The sequence below is a fragment of the Amia ocellicauda genome, chromosome 9 (genome assembly GCF_036373705.1).
Source record: "Amia ocellicauda isolate fAmiCal2 chromosome 9, fAmiCal2.hap1, whole genome shotgun sequence".
NCBI classification, from domain to species: Eukaryota; Metazoa; Chordata; class Actinopteri; order Amiiformes; family Amiidae; genus Amia; species Amia ocellicauda.
Genome location: NC_089858.1, coordinates 6,076,584 through 6,094,578, shown reverse-complemented (window position 1 = coordinate 6,094,578; position 17,995 = coordinate 6,076,584). Strand labels below are relative to the sequence as shown.

At 38.0% G+C, this 17,995-nt stretch overlaps 1 protein-coding gene across 1 annotated transcript in view; it reads left to right on the top strand.

Moving 5' to 3' along the window:
• The window catches only part of LOC136758465 (regulator of G-protein signaling 3), a 217,529-nt gene that overhangs the window by 52,957 nt on the left and 146,577 nt on the right, over positions 1-17,995 (top strand). The window contains exons 9-10 of the mRNA XM_066712845.1: positions 4,013-4,103; positions 15,432-15,499. Coding sequence (XP_066568942.1) covers positions 4,013-4,103; positions 15,432-15,499 — 159 coding nt within the window. The remainder of the gene's footprint in view (positions 1-4,012; positions 4,104-15,431; positions 15,500-17,995) is intronic.

The following is a 17,995-nucleotide window of genomic DNA, read 5'->3' as shown; positions in this document are numbered from 1 at the left end:
CTGGCTGGGAAAAGGGTTTCGGGCAACACATTTTCAAAATACTGCTTGTGCCAGTCATTTATTTTTCTCCCCCCTCCCATTAATCTTCCCTTTTTTCCTCAAAGTGTCGAGTATGGAGTGAAAGTGTCAGGATGTGTGTTGGATTAAGAATATGTCACTGGTTTAATTCATGTCACAGCTTCCAAGTTGGTTTTCTCAGCTTTTTTTATTGAATTATTCAAGGAGCTTTCACTTTCTGTTAGATATTGAAGAGTGATGTGTTTTTAGCTTTTCAAACTAAATTAAGTAAACAAAGGGTGTTCTTGTGCTTATTACATAGTGCCGTATTAAAATGTGTATGAGACTGCATATTCGCTCGTACCAGACACCTCCTATTGCTTTGGATTTATATTTTATAAATGTGTGATGTTAGAATAGACTGCAGAAGGGTTGTATGGGAAAGTATCCGCTTTCATTAGTATAATTTGCAGAGATGTGCACAATGTTATGGTATAAATGCTTTGGAAAATTGAACTAGACTGCTGAGAGAAGGAAGATTTGCAATATTAATGATACAGATCGAACAGAGACAGAAGCCAGTGTTGCCATGAGTTTTTAAAATGGAAAACATTGCTTTCTTGCCCCCCCCCCCCCTACAGTAGATTAATATTGTGATCCAGTGCCACACATGCAAGTAAATGAGTATTTAACCCCTTTACATTTTTTAAAATTTAGAAACCTTCAATGTGATGTACCGTAGGTCAGTACTGTCCAAACCCAATCCTCAAGGGCCTCTATTTGACAGATTTTATAGGTCACCTTTAATTATCAATGTCTTAGCACCTGGAACCATTTAAATGTGATACATTTAGCAGGTGAATTGTAAGTTTGATTTGGTGAAAAGAAAATGAACTACCCTTTTCAGCCCTCAATGACCAGAATTCCCTTAATTGAACAAGTTAATTGCTTAATTGATCAATAACTTTGTGGTCCCAATCTGTTGTGCTTACCGATTTAGGGTGAATGACATAACTTACATAACTTTCCTCGACCGTGTTCAGACACCAGTTCCTTAGGTAAAGTACAGTAATACATATTGAATACTCATATTTAATAAAAAAAAATATTGAAAAGGTGTGGTAAATTATGCAATCTATTGGGAAACCGTGGCATTATAAAGTATATAGTATATCCACTGGAAAACTTAATTACAGTGCCGATTTATCTTTTGTGATGTCTTGAAGTGTTTTGCTTTTTTTCTAGTGTGAGGAGCACAGAGCTGCTGGCTGGTATGTGAAATCCTCTGAAATGTGCAATACACTCATGTTCTCTCTATCTCAGAAACGATCTCTATATCCGTTATTAGCTATGTCATTGGCCTGATGAATACTGCCCTGACCTTTCCATTCAGTTGGCCAAAGAAAAATGGTCAGATCTGAATCGCAAGTTGCACTTCGTTTACATCTGCAAAAAGCAAAACACGCATTCCTGGGATGACTTTGGTTTCATTTTTTCCCAAGACTGCTGTACTGTCACATTAGCTTCTCGAGACTTGTAGTCCAATCCTCCGCTCTGGTGGTCCGATAGCATTTCTTCCTGGGCAACTGTTACCATGTGAGGTGCATACATAATTCCGTCTTTTTTACATTGCTGTAAGATGATTAGAACGATTGATGAAATATTACAGATATTACAAATATTTTCTCACAGTGTGGTCACACAAGGTGATGGAGAGATGGATTATTCTCTCTATGATCTGTGTCAGTTAGGTAAGTTAGTGAGGTCAGTCAGCAGGGATGTGCAGAGGTGGGGGGGCAGAGGTGCCCCTTTGCATTCCACTGCCCTTTTTTCCATGAAGTGCCCTATTTGTCTTGATCGACCATACTTCGCCCCCCAGACCGCACTTCTCTAGCACCCCCACCCTCCCCCCGCATTTCGGAAACACACACACCCCAGACCAAAGTCCCCCTTCGTTTGTTTCAGCCACTGTCCCCCCCGCAAGGCTGTGTCAGTCAGTATGTGTTTTTTGCAGGATGTATAGTAATACAAGCGTTTCATTCTTGCATGACGGCTATGGATTTGTAGAAGAAAGTGTACTAAAGTATGTTATAGCTAGGTGTATTTGTGAAATATACTCCGGATTGGTGGCATTTCTCAACAAACTTACACAGGGTTAGTAACAAATGTAGTATTTCAATAATTGATTTATGTTTAAAGCAGGTAAAGTTTATGGTTAATTCGAAACGTAATGTGTAGACCGTAGATAACCTGTAGAATGAAGTTCACTGCAGGCACTTAGTATTAATTTATTAATTCATGTATTTATTTGTTAGGAGACGCCCTTATCAAGGGCGACTTACAAAACATAAGAGCACTATAAAACTGCAATACAGTATAACATTACAGATCAAAACAATACAATTACAAGTTAAAATTTACAAAAGTACATAAGAAAATATACAGTTAATACAAGTCCTACATCCTAGATTGTAAGCTAATAATTCCAGACAAGTTGTCAAGTCATGGTTAAGAGCTCAGGGGAAGGGGTCATTGGGGCCAGCAATTTGAACAACACGAGTACTAGCAATGACCAATGAATGTAAAAGATGATTCCACAGTCTTACTAATGTAAATGAAAGCAAGTTAATTCAAATTAACCTGTCAGAACAGCATTAGTTATATACATGTTACAGTTGGTATCATCTCCTATTTTACTTCCTGTATATTGTATGGTTGTATATATTTTTGATTTTTGCACAGTGTGGCTTTGTCATTTTTTTTTGTATGTTTTGATCTGCAAAGAAAGTCAATTATTGTGTGCAAAGTATATTTCTACACAGCAAAATTTAGCTACCGGAATCAATACCTTTGTGTAACATCACTTTCCCCTGCTATATTAAGGGTTTTTAAAACTTAGTTGATTAATATTTTATGAACAAAACTTTGCCATCTTTGTAGCCAAGTTCACATTTGTAAAATCATTTTTGCAAGTCTTTTTGATTGAAATTCTCTCCCCAATTAACATTTGGCCATAAGTTCCTTTTCATCCTTGTAAAGGGTTAAATGGGGGCTCTGGCACTGAGGCGTGTAGTGTAGCTCTGTGCAAGCTGACTAATCCAACCTGAGGGTATTTGTCAATCACCTTTTGCTGCAATGCTCTTCCATTGAAACAATAGTGTCTGCCTTTAATGTAGCAAGAAATATGTGTTTTTAATTGTCTTGATGTGTTGAGGTTTTTAAGGCACAGCAGGAGTTTTCCCTCCACAGAATTGCCCTATTTTAGCCTTGTTCAGAAATCTTCACAAAGAATCAGTGTCAACTTGGAGTCAAATGTGCTGATGGCTGCCTTCTGAATAGTTTACATGAGAATAGCAGTGCCAGTGTGTGCCCTGCTGGTCTCTGATATCTCTTGGAAATCCGTTGACTCGGATGCTTTGTGATTTATTTAGCCATCTGTAGGTGACTAAAGACCAAAGGCTTTAATAAAAAAATAAAATAAAAATGTAAGAAGGGGAATATATTAATATGCATTTTTTTTTTTTTTTGCCAGATAATTTTTCATAACCTCCAATCATTTCAGTTTCCATTTAACCAGAATGCCAATAGTCTGGGAGGAAAGTGTAATTGTTTATGCTACATTTGTCATCATGCTTATATAGCCTATAAGCATTTTATCAGGATTAAATTGGAAACCTGCTTGACATCTCCAGCTTCCCTTTATATAACAAATACCCATCTGGCTTCTGAGGCTGTAACAGATGCATGAGCTGCTGGAAAACACTGAACTTGCGCTTATTCCCAGACGGCACAATCTGTGCTTGAAAGTCTCCAGCTAAATAATGAACAAACCAGTGGAGTTTCTGTAAGGGGTCTCCCATGCACTTTTTTTTTTTTTATCCCTCTGTCTCGGGTCTTCGCCACAGTAGCCCAGATCTGTAACAATTATAAAACAACAACAAAAAAAAGCTTGAATTTTTTGATGAGGGTATGACATGAATCTTTTTTCATTTATTTTTTGATCTGACTGTCTCAGGAGATCAGTGGCTGGTACTATCTATTGGGAGAAGACCTGGGAAGGACAAAGCATTTGAAAGTGGCTACACGACGTCTTAAGCAGATTCTGGGTAAGAAGAACAACTTGAATGTGTGTCTTAATTATCCTGGCTTAAGTGCCGGTGGGGGGGTAGGGGGCAGGGAGAAAAAAAGATAGAAACTGAACGACAGACTCCTTTGAAAAGGCTCGGTGTTGCCTGCATGAGACTGAGACAGGCATGCTTCAGAAGACTCTCTCTCTCCCCTGAAATGCATCAGCACGCTTCACTCACATTGTTGTTTTCTGTGGAGTGTGTGCTGTTTTGTGTTTAAGCTGAGCGTGCCTTATATGTGAGTATTGTTTGTAATTCTGAATCGGAGGATTGGCTGAAATCAAGGTGACAGGCAATTTGATCATGTTTACATTATATTTAAATATAAGCTTGCTTTATGATGCAGTGAACAGATGAAAAGAAAATTGCTTTTCCAGTACACATCTGTTTTTAGCATTGTTGTAAGCTACTGCTTCTATCTTCAAGGGGGGCTGTATGTTTATTTGCTGTTTTTGTGATGTCTTTCATCCTATGTTGTTCAGTATTTAGAATTTTTGTCTGTAGTATAAAAAAAAATCCTTTTGTGTCCCGTTCCTCCCCAGGAGACTTATTCATGCATTTTTGTGGTTTGTTACTTATTTTGGTTTTGTCCTTTTTGTGTGTGCGCACGTGTATTGTGAAGGTATTTACAGTGTGGCTAAATTTCTTAATCAGATGTAAATGTTAGATATATGGCTGGTAACATGTAAATGCATGCATAGCAGCATATTATAAAGGATTTAATATTGTATATTAAAATTCTGAACCCATATGTCACGATGCATTAATGTTGATGGAAGTTAAAATCTGTCACTGGTCATACAGTTATGAATTTTTCAGCTCCCACATGAGCTAATGAAGTTTATTCCACTTTAATCTGATGTACAGAAGGACCATTTCAAACATTGATGATAACAGCATTTGTACATACCAAGACCATATTTCCTTTTTGGAAGTACATTTGAGACATTACCTCTGCAATGTTCATTTGATACATCCTAGAGTAAAGGATAAAAGCTTTTAACCTTGGTGATTTCAGAGCTTCTCAATATCTTTCTGTTTTTTCCATGTCAACTGATAAGTTTTACCCACCACAAATCGATATTCCTCATAATATTCTGCCTTTAAATCTGAATCAATGCACATTATATGCGAAAGGTCCCTCACTGGATTTGTTCTAATGCAGTGCAATGTACCAAACTGAATGGTCTGTGTTTATTCAGTTTTTCCTAAATCAAATCCTTTAATTCTGAAACTTATATCTTAATACAAATCTAGTTTAAGTTAGTCTATGTATTAAATATATAAAGAGTATGCTGTAACTTATATTTATACTTGTATTAAAACTTTCATCCTGAATGCACATGCATTCAAACCTGACTAGATCTATAAGCTTGATTGTGCACCACTGTTCTCCTAAAAATGTTGAATACATTATTTAATCAACATTTTTAAGGGAACAGTGGTGTGCAATCAAGCTTATAGATCTAGTCAGGTTTGAGAGCATTTGCATTCAGGATGACAGTATTTCACTTATAGAAGTGTTATGGAGTTATAGAAGTACCTGATGTGGCCCCTTTACATTTAAAGCAGATCTTAAATTCCATTACATTTGTCAAGTCAGGTGTCTCTTTTCTGAATGGACAGATTCATTAGCAACTGATAAAATAAACTAAGCACAAAAGGGATGTGACAGTGCTATACATCAGGAGGCAAGGCATAATAATGAAAATGACCTATTATATAATTCAAATCACATTTTAAAAATGAGAATTAGTTGGGGAAAAAAGAAATATTCAGAGTTGTACACTTGTGTTAGTTTTTTAAATATTGTCTAAACAAAGTGTAAGTAAGGAAAAGACTGCTTGAAACCTAGACTTTGAAAGATTAATATGTTCAATGTGTAATTTTGCTGAATTTCTGATTTTTTAATCTGTGATGAAAGTTCAAACTGAAATATACGTATAACTTCAAAATCAACTCTTTCACAAGCTGAATCTAAATCAAAAACTCTCCACAGGTGAACACTTTAATTTTTTTTAAATATGTTTGTTGAGCCTGTTGAGGTGACAGGCGTGACTATCCTAATCATCCTCTCAATTTAAGCCAAGCCTCATGTTAATAAAACAGACATTTTTTTCGACATGCAAGAATCGAAGGCAAAACTACTCAATTGGATTTCTAATGGGACAAATGAATCTTGCATGCCATGAAGCTGTGCAGTACATGGAAAAGCTTCTCCCACAAAGACTGGATATTGTATGATTTTGTGGAGTTATGAATCTTTAATGCAACTCTAATATGTACTTTCTCTTCCCGTGGGGCCTGCTTAGAAGTAAGGATGCAATGTCTTAAGAGATCTCCTCTGAGACTGTAAAGGAGACATGTTAAGATCTTAGTTTTTTTGTACTGTAAGAAGGTACCCAGTGACGCTCCACAGTGAGATGGTTCGCCTTATATGAGCAGAAACAAGCCGGTTCTCTTCAGATGTTGTTGGTTGGATGCTTAGGATGGGATGAATTCCAGTTCTTGAACCGAGCAGCGAATGGGATAACCATTTTGACCTCGGATATTCTTCTGGTTGGATGTGGAACAAGCCAGCAGTATGGTTGTCTCCTCAGATGGGAGTTTTCCAAAGCTGACTGTGATGGGAGATGCCAGATAAATTTTCCTGGGTGGTGTTCCCTTCCTTGGCTGCCAGCCTACTGCAGAGCATCTGTTCATTTGTGTCAGTTGTCTGCGAATAGAAACTGTGGAGATATAGGGAACAGTGGTGTGTTGCACATAGCTTGGGGAACAATTGAGGTTTTTGGGGTGTTGTAGAATAAGTGCCTCTGTTTGGAGTGTATATACCTCAACCTGGAGACATCCTGCCCTACTCCTCACTGCTACTCTCTCCTTCCAGTTTTCGTTTTAGGATTCATCACTGTATTTTACCAATGGATGCTACACCTACTCCAGTTCTAACTCCCAGGTCTCACAGTCTGAGGGGTGCTGGACATAAGCTGGTTCCCCCTGTATTATACTGCAGTCTGAAGGTTTAAACCATCAAAACATCATAGTCCATACTGTGTGCCGTGGAATTTTCAGCCCTGCTCCTGGAATGTCCTAGTGTTATGATTATTGCCGCTCTGAAGAGAGAGCCATCCGTTATCTGCAAGCTCTATTCTATATACTACAGATACACGGAATTAATCTAAGAAAACTATGACGCCATGCAGAGGCAGCTCCCTGAACCCCGGCAGAGGAAAATGACCTCTATGTCTGGCTCCCCTCCTTGATAAAGCAGGCAGCACACAACTGACTCGGGCACGGAGGGAACAGTGTGTGTGGCTGTATGAGCACCAAGTCATGGATCAAAGCAATGGAAATCAAAAGTTGAAAGTGTAGGAATCATTAGTGTGCTGAAATGCCCATCTCATACAGAAAACTGAGGTTATACGAGGGCCTGGAAGGTTTTTATGGCATTGAAAGCCAGCAGTATAGATCAGAAAAATAGATTTTACTAAGCATCCATCCTTTCTAAGAAACCCCTCTTCCCCTTTCCTTCAGGCTTTAATGAGTACTTGTGTAACAACTGATGCTTATTGCCATCCATCTCGGTACCATGAAGTAACCACCACCACATATTGAAAAGGGAACATATTGTATTGTTATTGTGTTTGTTTTATTAGATTAAATCCAGTCCTGATTGATAGCGCTTAAAGCATTTATTGCAGGTGTTCAGGCATGCCATTGTACATTTATTTTTCAAACTGCATTACAAAAACTTAAAGGTGATAGAGTGCTTTATTGTAATGCAATGAGGTGCCTTTGAGTGATGTCTGGAGCAACTTCACATCATATCCTAATGGTACACCCATAATACACACAATGCAGAGGACAGGACAGCCATATTCTGAAAGCCATGTTTGACAGAATGATGGAGCGATTATCCATTTTAAAGAGTCAGGGTTCACGACTCACTGAGGGAAACTGCTCAGAGGAATGAAAGCTGGCTTCCTGTAACTACAACGCTGTAATTAAATACTTTCAGATAATTTGCCAGAGGTATGTGGGAGATTTTTTTCTCTCTCATTGATTGATTGATCAAGTAGAGAGCATTACATTTGATTTTTAAAGTGAGCTTTCAAAATTGCCCCCCTGACAAAATGATTGAGGAAAAAAATAACCTCTAAATGAAAATTACAAATGTGTAGTTAATTTCTGTATCTGCAATGTTTAATCTTACAGCAAAGCATCTTGCACATGTCATGTGTATGATATCCACAGTACTATATGTGTTACACACATTTTTACTTAACTCTGTATGGCAACAGAAATGATAATTTAAATGTGGAAATTGTATCTGATTTGCTATCAGGGTCCTTAGTGAAAAACATCTTCACATTCACTTTAACTTAGGTTGTCTGCAAATTTTTACCTACAGATTACCAGTCTTTTGCATTTGGTTTCCCCTTGGTATATAAACACCTGTTGATTTCTTCATGTGAAACCATTAAAAAAAATAGTTACTGGTGTGGAAATTAAATATTCATTCAAAACTCTAAAGGTTTATTAACATATCTAAAGCTCCTGTGAGAGGCACAAATGTGCATTTGAAAGCAAATCTCAATCAATAAAGCTATGAGAGGTGCATTTGCATATTTATTACATGATCGACATTTCTCATGGGAGAGGGAATGAGAAGATTGTAAAATGAACTGAGATGTTATGTTTTTTCATCGGGTATTACAGTTGTATGAAATGGAGGGGGAGTGCAATAGGTTTCGCTATCCATTTTCATGTGGCATACTCTGCTGAAAATACGTTTTTTTTTTTTTTTTTTAGCTGAATCTAAGGGTGAAAGTGGATATGCTACAGTAGAAAGGAATTCCTTCTCTGTACTAATCTGCTGTTTTTCATGCTACTGTTGTGCCTTTGATTTGTGGGAAAATTCACATAATGATCTTGAGATTAAAATAGGATGGTCTGTGATTTTGCTCTGTACTTTTAGAATAAATTATGAAGTATAATGGAATGTCAGCCTGCAAGCTTATCACAGTCATTTGTGTCGTCTTTGAGTTGGTAACATACAAGGGTGTGCTTGTAAGATAACACACTGGGTGTTTTTTAATCTCTTAAATCTTCCTGCCGGTGTGGGTAAATCCTCGGTTTTATGCATTTATCATTGTATAATTCTTTGAGATTAAGTAGACAATCAAGGTAAACTACTGTGTGTCACCTTTGGATTAATGCCTTTAATGTGGATGTTGCCGGCTGCACACTGACTTGAAATAAAAACTCTTTCTCCTAATATTAGTAGTTTTATAATTTATTCAAAATGCAGAACATCTATAATATAGACCTAGATGCAATAGCTGCTAACAAATTTTTTGTAATTTTGCACACAATTTCAGTCACTTTGAATCCTATATTAAAGGCTTGTTTTCTAATTTTTCTAATTATTATTCTTTATTATCATCATCACATTTAAAAGACCCTTTTATTCAAGGTGACTGACTTATGTCCAACACATACTCCTATTTCTCTAAGCTTTGTTTATAACATCCTTTTATGTATTTACATATGAATGATGTATTTAAATGTATAGGTTTTGCACCCTTGAAAGTTACAACTCTATTGTTGTACAACCAGTTACTGTAGATGGTTGTGCTTGGTGGATTGTGGTACAAAAAGGGCTGTTAACATTTTTCCTTAAGGAAGGGTGGGAATATTGTATCCAGCAGGGCATACTCTTCCCTTGAAGTGTATCTGATATTACTGGGAATTGAAGTTTTCATGTTATCAGCAATACCTTGCAAGTATGTTTTAATGCATTTTGCCTCTAACCATTTTTTGCTGCATTTTGTGTTTGATCTCCTATCCAGCTCAGGAACATAGCCAGGTCTGTAAGTCGTAATGAGTCTCCCACATGTTTTACATAATTAGGCTTTCAAGTCTTCATTTATAAAGGGTTTTAGATGTTAAGATGACAATGCTGATTGTGTAATTGTTTAATATCTTTAATGTTGAATTTATTGAATCTGAACAGATGATTTCTTGACATTTTGACGCAGGTCAGGAATATTTTAATGAACCCTGAACATGAAACAGACTTGCAGGAAAATGTGTAGAAATTACTTACCGCTTCCATATGGATTTAAATGTCCCAAACACATTGCTTATTTGTATAGCAGGTGTCAATCAATTCAAATTTAGGAGTTTGAAGAGTAGTCAAAGATCAGACCAGCTTTTCTATGGAGGGTTTTAGCAAGTCAGATTTTTTTTTAATACATTATAAAAATAACATGAATCTGATGAAGCCCTTTTAGCACAAAAAGGAAGGAATATTTCAGAGCTGTACCATCAACAAGTGCATTTTACTCAGTGCTGTTCTATTCAGCCCAATTTCTCCCATCCAGCTACTCAGAAGCTATATGGCATAATGGGAAACAAACCTGGGAAATGCTAAATGCATCTCTTACATTCACTGACACACTGCCTAAGCAATGGTCTGTCTTTTCTAAATTCCCACTCATCTGAACATTTTAAAACATGGCATTCAACAATTGAAATGTTATGAGAAAGTGAGGTTTATGAGCCATACATTACACTCACCTAAAGGATTATTAGGAACACCATACTAATACTGTTTTTACCCCCTTTCGCCTTCAGAACTGCCTTAATTCTACGTGGCATTGATTCAACAAGGTGCTGAAAGCATTCTTTAGAAATGTTGGCCCATATTGATAGGATAGCATCTTGCAGTTGATGGAGATTTGTGGGATGCACATCCAGGGCACGAAGCTCCCGTTCCACCACATCCCAAAGATGCTCTATTGGGTTGAGATCTGGTGACTGTGGGGGCCAGTTTAGTACAGTGAACTCATTGTCATGTTCAAGAAACCAATTTGAAATGATTCGACCTTTGTGACATGGTGCATTATCCTGCTGGAAGTAGCCATCAGAGGATGGGAACATGGTGGTCATAAAGAGATGGACATGGTCAGAAACAATGCTCAGGTAGGCCGTGGCATTTAAACGATGCCCAGTTGGCACTAAGGGGCCTAAAGTGTGCCAAGAAAACATCCCCCACACCATTACACCACCACCACCAGCCTGCACAGTGGTAACAAGGCATGATGGATCCATGTTCTCATTCTGTTTACGCCAAATTCTGACTCTACCATCTGAATGTCTCAACAGAAATCGAGACTCATCAGACCAGGCAACATTTTTCCAGTCTTCAACTGTCCAGCTTGTGCAAATTGTAGCCTCTTTCTCCTATTTGTAGTGGAGATGAGTGGTACCCGGTGGGGTCTTCTGCTGTTGTAGCCCATCCGCCTCAAGGTTGTACGTGTTGTGGCTTCACAAATGCTTGGCTGCATACCTCGGTTGTAACGAGTGGTTATTTCAGTCAAAGTTGCTCTTCTATCAGCTTGAATCAGTCGGCCCATTCTCCTCTGACCTCATACTGGATGTTTTTCCCTTTTCACACCATTCTTTGTAAACCCTAGAAATGGTTGTGCGTGAAAATCCCAGTAACTGAGCAGATTGTGAAATACTCAGACCGGCCCGTCTGGCACCAACAACCATGCCACGCTCAAAATTGCTTAAATCACCTTTCTTTCCCATTCAGACATTCAGTTTGGAGTTCAGGAGATTGTCTTGACCAGGACCACACCCCTAAATGCATTGAAGCAACTGCCATGTGATTGGTTGGTTAGATAATTGCATTAATGAGAAATTGAACAGGTGTTCCTAATAATCCTTTAGGTGAGTGTATATATCTGTAGTGTAAAGTATGGAGCACAGTGTATTCGGAATTCATAAATTAACAAATTGTTTGAAATCTAACATTATCCACATCCTCAGTAATAATTGTTCAATAATGCAATTCTTTTTTTGCAGAGCATTGGGTAGAATTTGTTATTGTGTGCATTTGTTGTGTTGTATTGTGCTCCAGCTATTCCAACCCAGCTGTATTAAAGGTTATCTCTGGCCTGTGGGCTTCTCCTTTTTCATCCAAACTGAAAGCCCAATTTACCATTCATTTCAGAAATGCATGGAAATTCTCCAGTTAATTGTCAAGTTAGCATGACAGCTGACAACTTCCTGCGTGTTTTGACTGATGCTTGATTACAAACTTTGTGAATGGTCTTCCATCTTTTGCCAAAACATGTCTTTACAAGCTATACGAATACAGTTTAATACATCATTTTACTGTTGCATCCATGATAGGTTTAATCAGCTTGTACAACACTGCAGAACATGCTTGGTTATTGTATCATTCATCTCCTCCTCTGCTAAATTCAGAAGTGACTGGCTTTTAAGCAAAGATAAACACAATGGATTCTGTTCAAAAGCACACATTCAGATTCAATCCATGATTCAAAAACTATTTTGAAGTGAGAAACAGTTTTTCACAAATGTCCTGGCTATGTGCAATGTCTCTCCTGTGTGTTGAACATTGTGGCACAGACATTTATTCTGCTGCCAGACTACTGGAGCTCTAGATTTCCTTGCCCCCAGGTGGGTTCACCAGCCCCACCCCCCCCACCCACCCCCATCTTTGGCTCAGTGTGTCAAAGTCAGTAGTGTGATTGCTGATTTCTGAGGCAGTGTGTTTATTTAGCACAATGCAGGAGGCAGTGTTTTTTCCTTAAGGTGTCCAGAGAGACAGTGTGCACATTTGACTATTTACTCTCCCTCTGTCTCTCTGTCCATCTCTATTAAATGATGTAAAGCTCTGCGATGCCACAACTTCCACATTACATCCAATACATACAAACTTTAATAAGGCTCCGTTTATATCTAACGTATTTTTGAGTTTGATGCACTTGCTCTCTGTTTGAATTCATTTTGACAGGCTGCAAATTGACAGAGTTGGCAGCAATGGCGGAGGTTGTGACAGACATCTCTATCAAAGTGACAAGGAGAATGGAGTCGTTTCTTTACTTGTGTGCTAAGAAGCTGACTTTGTTTTAATGTAAAATAGGAAGAGTACACTAAGTAATAATAAAATGGTATTATGTAGCATATGGAAGCATGTCCTTGACAGGGTCTTCATTTATTCAGTAGTGCCGTGCCATGTGCACAATGGTAAAATATACTACTGCTGATCATTGGAATTACAGTCAAGCTCACATACATGTTTAGCTACAGACTTTGGTATATTAATGCAGCCTTCATGATAAAATAAGTCATTAGATTGAGAATATCATTAGTCCTTAAGGCAGGGGAGAGTGAGGCACTGGGGAGGGTGTTTACTACACAGCCTTTTGCATTTCCATTTAAATGTCCACTCGTACACGACAGGCCACTTGAAGCGTACACAATCTGTGACTCAAGCCACAATAATTGTACACGTGGAAAATGAGCAAGATCTGAAAATAAAATGGCATGGATCTGTGGAATGCCTTGGTTCCTCTGAGCTGTGATCAGAAATACCCTGTTTTTGAGCAGTGAATTCAGCTGGAACAAAATTAGATTTCCTCAAACCATTGCCTGGATGTTATTTTCTCCTGTCTGACAGATCTGTTACTTTCAGCTTGGGGGAAACATTATTGCATTCCCTGCTTCTATTTGCAAACATACATTTTCATGTCCCTCATTACAGTATGATCACGATCGCTCTGGTTTACATTCGATTCTTTACAAGAGTCATACCCTTTGTCAGCTGGTTATTCTGTTTATTATACATTTATGATCATGCTGGTGAACTCAGAGCTTGCTCGTCAAGACCATGCACTTTCGCCAAGTACTCCACTCGTACCCAAAAACAGATGATTTAAAAAAAAATGTTTTTATTAATGTTCTGAAGGAAAACAGGGCCCCTTGTTTGAGATTCAATGCTTATCATCGCCTGTTGAATTATTTTTTGAATATACATCAGTCACTGATTTTAAGAGCATTCACCGCCTTTCACCATTGTTTTTAAATTTGAGTGTTTTGTTTGCTCATTCATTTCCAAATTGATTTATCCTCTCCTCAGCATTTATTTTTTCTCTGTTTAGTATTCGTTCGTTTTGTACTAAATTGCAGTGCTGTCTATAAGGTAAAATTTTTTTTATCTCCGCTTCACTGATAAACACTTTGAACTATTAATCTTTAAAACATCATTTCAGCAGCATCAAAACCCATTAGTCTGTGTGTGTCAGTGTGTAGGGAAGCCCTAGTCATTTTATCATTTCGAGTGGGGGGAAAAAACAATCTTTGAGACTCTTTACAAAGTGCCTTGCTTATTGCTGAGAGGTTGAAATTTCACCCCATTTGTTCTAATGAAAGGTGTGAAGTGGTGCGGAGGCTGGTGGGTCATTATAATACCTTCCTACTTCCTAGCGACAGGGGAAAAAAATAAAAATCTATATAACAGTAATCAAATCACAGGAGTAAAGATTTCCTCGGTGTAACTGGAATACATTTCATTGTGCTTTTCTCCCATGTAGTTTCATATGTCTGTTTAAAAGTTGAGTGGGCGTCCGTTTGTTTCTTTCTGCAGAAGCAGCTGTTTACAGCTGAGCAACTCTCTCTCAAATGAGAATGAATTTGTGCCGTTGTCATGCCCCTGGTCCTGGTTGCCAAGTGTTCTGCTTCTCTCTTAATCTTTTTAATTTAGGACAGTGAAAATAAAGATTTTGACTAGAAGCCCAATCCACTTCTGCATCGAGCTAGACTGACCTTTTCAGCAATACTCTTTAAGTGATATTTAAGTGCGATAACTCTTAGGAGGGGGTGAAAGGGAATGTGGACATGCAGCTGAGTTACTTGGGAGATATAATTATTTCTTAGTAACACATGAGCACTGGGAAACTAATGACCACACGGCCAATATTGTATGAGGTTAATTACATGAAGATAACTCCTGACAAGGTTAGCATATCAAATGGGCAGTAGTCTGGCAATAATTCTGGAAAATGTAATGTCTGCGAATTTTAAATTAAATTTCATGTGAAAAAGAGGAGGGCATTTTTAACATTCAAGCTGTAGCATGTAACGGAGAAGACAACACCATTGTCCTGTGGCTGAATGGTGCCTTTATAAGAATATTTAAAAGGACATTGTAGCATGGGCTAGAAGTTGTCACTACGGCAACCTTGCAAGAGCCTGTAGAAATTGGGATAATTGAGTGGAGATCCGTTGCTACTTTTCTCCTGTCTGGTGAATTAAGTGTTTGAAACTACTACTACTACTACTATCTTACCAAGTACGCCGAAAACTGGAGCTGTGTATTGCTGCAAAGGCAGCATTTTTTCTTTGGGAATTGCACACCGAGTGAAGAGGCAGAGAGAGAGATGTTTTCAAGGAGGAGTGTTTCAGTGAACGACTCTTTTGTGTTTCTTGCAGAAGCTCCTCTGCCGAACCATGTGGCAGCAACGGAGACCAAAAGCCCAGAGACTATGCAGTGCTTAACGGTAGGTTACATTATGCTCTTTATATTTTAATGCGATTGAGTTGTTACAAACTATGCACAGATCCCGAGTTTTTACTGCAGTGAATTATTTAGGAAACAGTCTGCCTTCGCACGTGGTGTTGTGTAGTTTTTATTTATCCCAAGGGGGAAATATATATATTTTTTAATCAGGCTTTGATTCAACTAATGGCTCTGTTGTCTGTTTATGAAAAAATAATCCATCCCCTTAAAGTGACTTCTGGGGCTCTAATTAATTGCTGGCATTTTGGAGTTCTACATCTCCAAAGAGATTTTCTGCTGTTTTCCTTAGAAGTGTAAATGTTTAGATGCTATGTTTTGTGTGTGTGTATATTTATTTAAAGGATTTAATTAAATGCTCTTTAAAATGTTATCATGTATTTTGCTAACAAAAAATAGGAGTGGTTGATCAGTGAAAAATAGATTTCAGATACAGCACAGAACTATCTGAATAATCTAAAAGGTACTTTTCTCTTATTTGTTTAAAAAATAATCATTTAATCATATTATTAGTTTTAAGGTCAAAACGGAAGTATGAAATGCTCTCTTCTAACCATTCCTTCTCTTCCCCACAAAACTAATCAATTCTTGCAATGTACCATAAACATTCCTCTAAAAAATAACTTTCCTTAGGTGAAAACAGGAGGGTAACAGCATGCAGAGAACAGCAAATGTCTTCTGTGATCCTGGACTCTATCAAAGACACTTCATTGTGTTGTAGTAGGAGGATGGAGCTCGAAAGAATTATTTCAGAATAAAGATCAAAGCACTGACTAGTTAACTTCACATTCTCAACCGCCTTGGAATACTTTCCTTTTTCAAATCATTGTAAACCAGGTGGTGGGAGTATTCTGAAAGTGGTGATAACGCATTGATCAATAGCAGAGTTTGAGCTTTTGAACATTTATTACAGTAAAAATGATCAAGACAATCGCACCATATGGCATATTGGTTTTATTTACTGACACTCGGATTTAACTTAGTAATACACTTACATAATGTGGCAACAGTTTGTATGGTTTATAGAAGTTACACCCCAGTCTCAGTCCGCAAGGATGCTTTTCCTGGTTTATTCCTTTACGTTTTCAGTCCCAGAATTGCACTTTCACTAGTACTAAAACAAGAACATGTATAGTACCCTTTTTTTAGTGTTACCATTTGCTATTTCCTGTACCATTAACAGCTTTTGGTCATTCAGGTGTTATTTATGGTCCTCCCTGTTGTTTTAACTGCATTGAACACTGAGCATTCAAACCCTGTGCATTACCGTGCAATACATAGCCCCCGATAATTTAGGTGTGTTATAAGAACGTGACACAAATGCGCCTGATAGTGAAATCTGTATGGAAAAGGCGTTTGTATGACCGCGTTATCCATGACTGAGTTGTGATGTGAGTTGAGTTCAGCTATTTGCTGAGAGGGATTTTTCAGCTGGTAAGTCATGTGTGAGTTTGACAGCAGTGTTAAAGCCTGCAAAACATGGCTCTTCACATGCACTGATCGGGGGCGTGTGGAGGGCAGTGTGAGGCAAGCCTGCACAGTTCACCACAAAGGGCATTGTATCGGGATAATCTGATTGGAAGCACACTGTGGGATCTGTTAACTTTAATGCCCAAATACTGGAGTGTTTTAAAGGAAGTATTTAGCTCTATTTTTTTATTTAATTTGTAAGCGGGTTTGTGATGTACTATATCATATCTTCTAATTCATTGCAGTGCATATATTGGACTAGAATTAATTATTAGCCAATTAAAAGCAACCCACTAAGCAACTGGATGCACCTCTTCTGCAGTGGAAAGGATTGTTGGGTATGCCATTTTCCATTCTCCATGTGAACCATTGATCCACATATTGTGACAAAAAGAAGTCTTCTCTGAGGGGGGAATGGGAGGAAATAGGGAGTGGGGGTTGGGAATGTGGGGGATACAATTACTGCAGAGGTTTCTCAGTATGGTGTGTAATGGGATTCAATGAATTGTGCAGTGCCAGCTCTCTCTGCCACGAGACTTCCTCTCTGTCAGCTTAATGATGTCTTTTTCAGAATTTGTCTTTGCTAGAATAGTTAAGTTGTCATGGCAAGGAACAAACTAAGCACAAAAATGACAGAATTTACATAAGCATATTCAACAAAAACGTATATAAATAGGAAAACATACCTAGAAAATGTGTATATTCCCTCCTGTTGTTGGGTGGCCAGAGAGTCTTGTTTAATGCCTGGACTCTTAAATATATGCATCAATAACTGACTCACCTGGCTAAATAACCTTTGTTTTAATATCTTGAGCATTTTAGGTTTTTATATTAAGTTTAGCCTGTAGTCCTGATATAAAACGTCAAATTAAGGCTAAACACAAATTATCTTGAAGTTTGGAGTAGCTTCATAGTAGTTTCTTCAAAACAAGGAAGTGTGTTTTGGGGCAGTGCTGTATCGCTGAAACCTCTTGCTTGTGTTTCCCAAGACTGCCGTCTGCAGCTGATT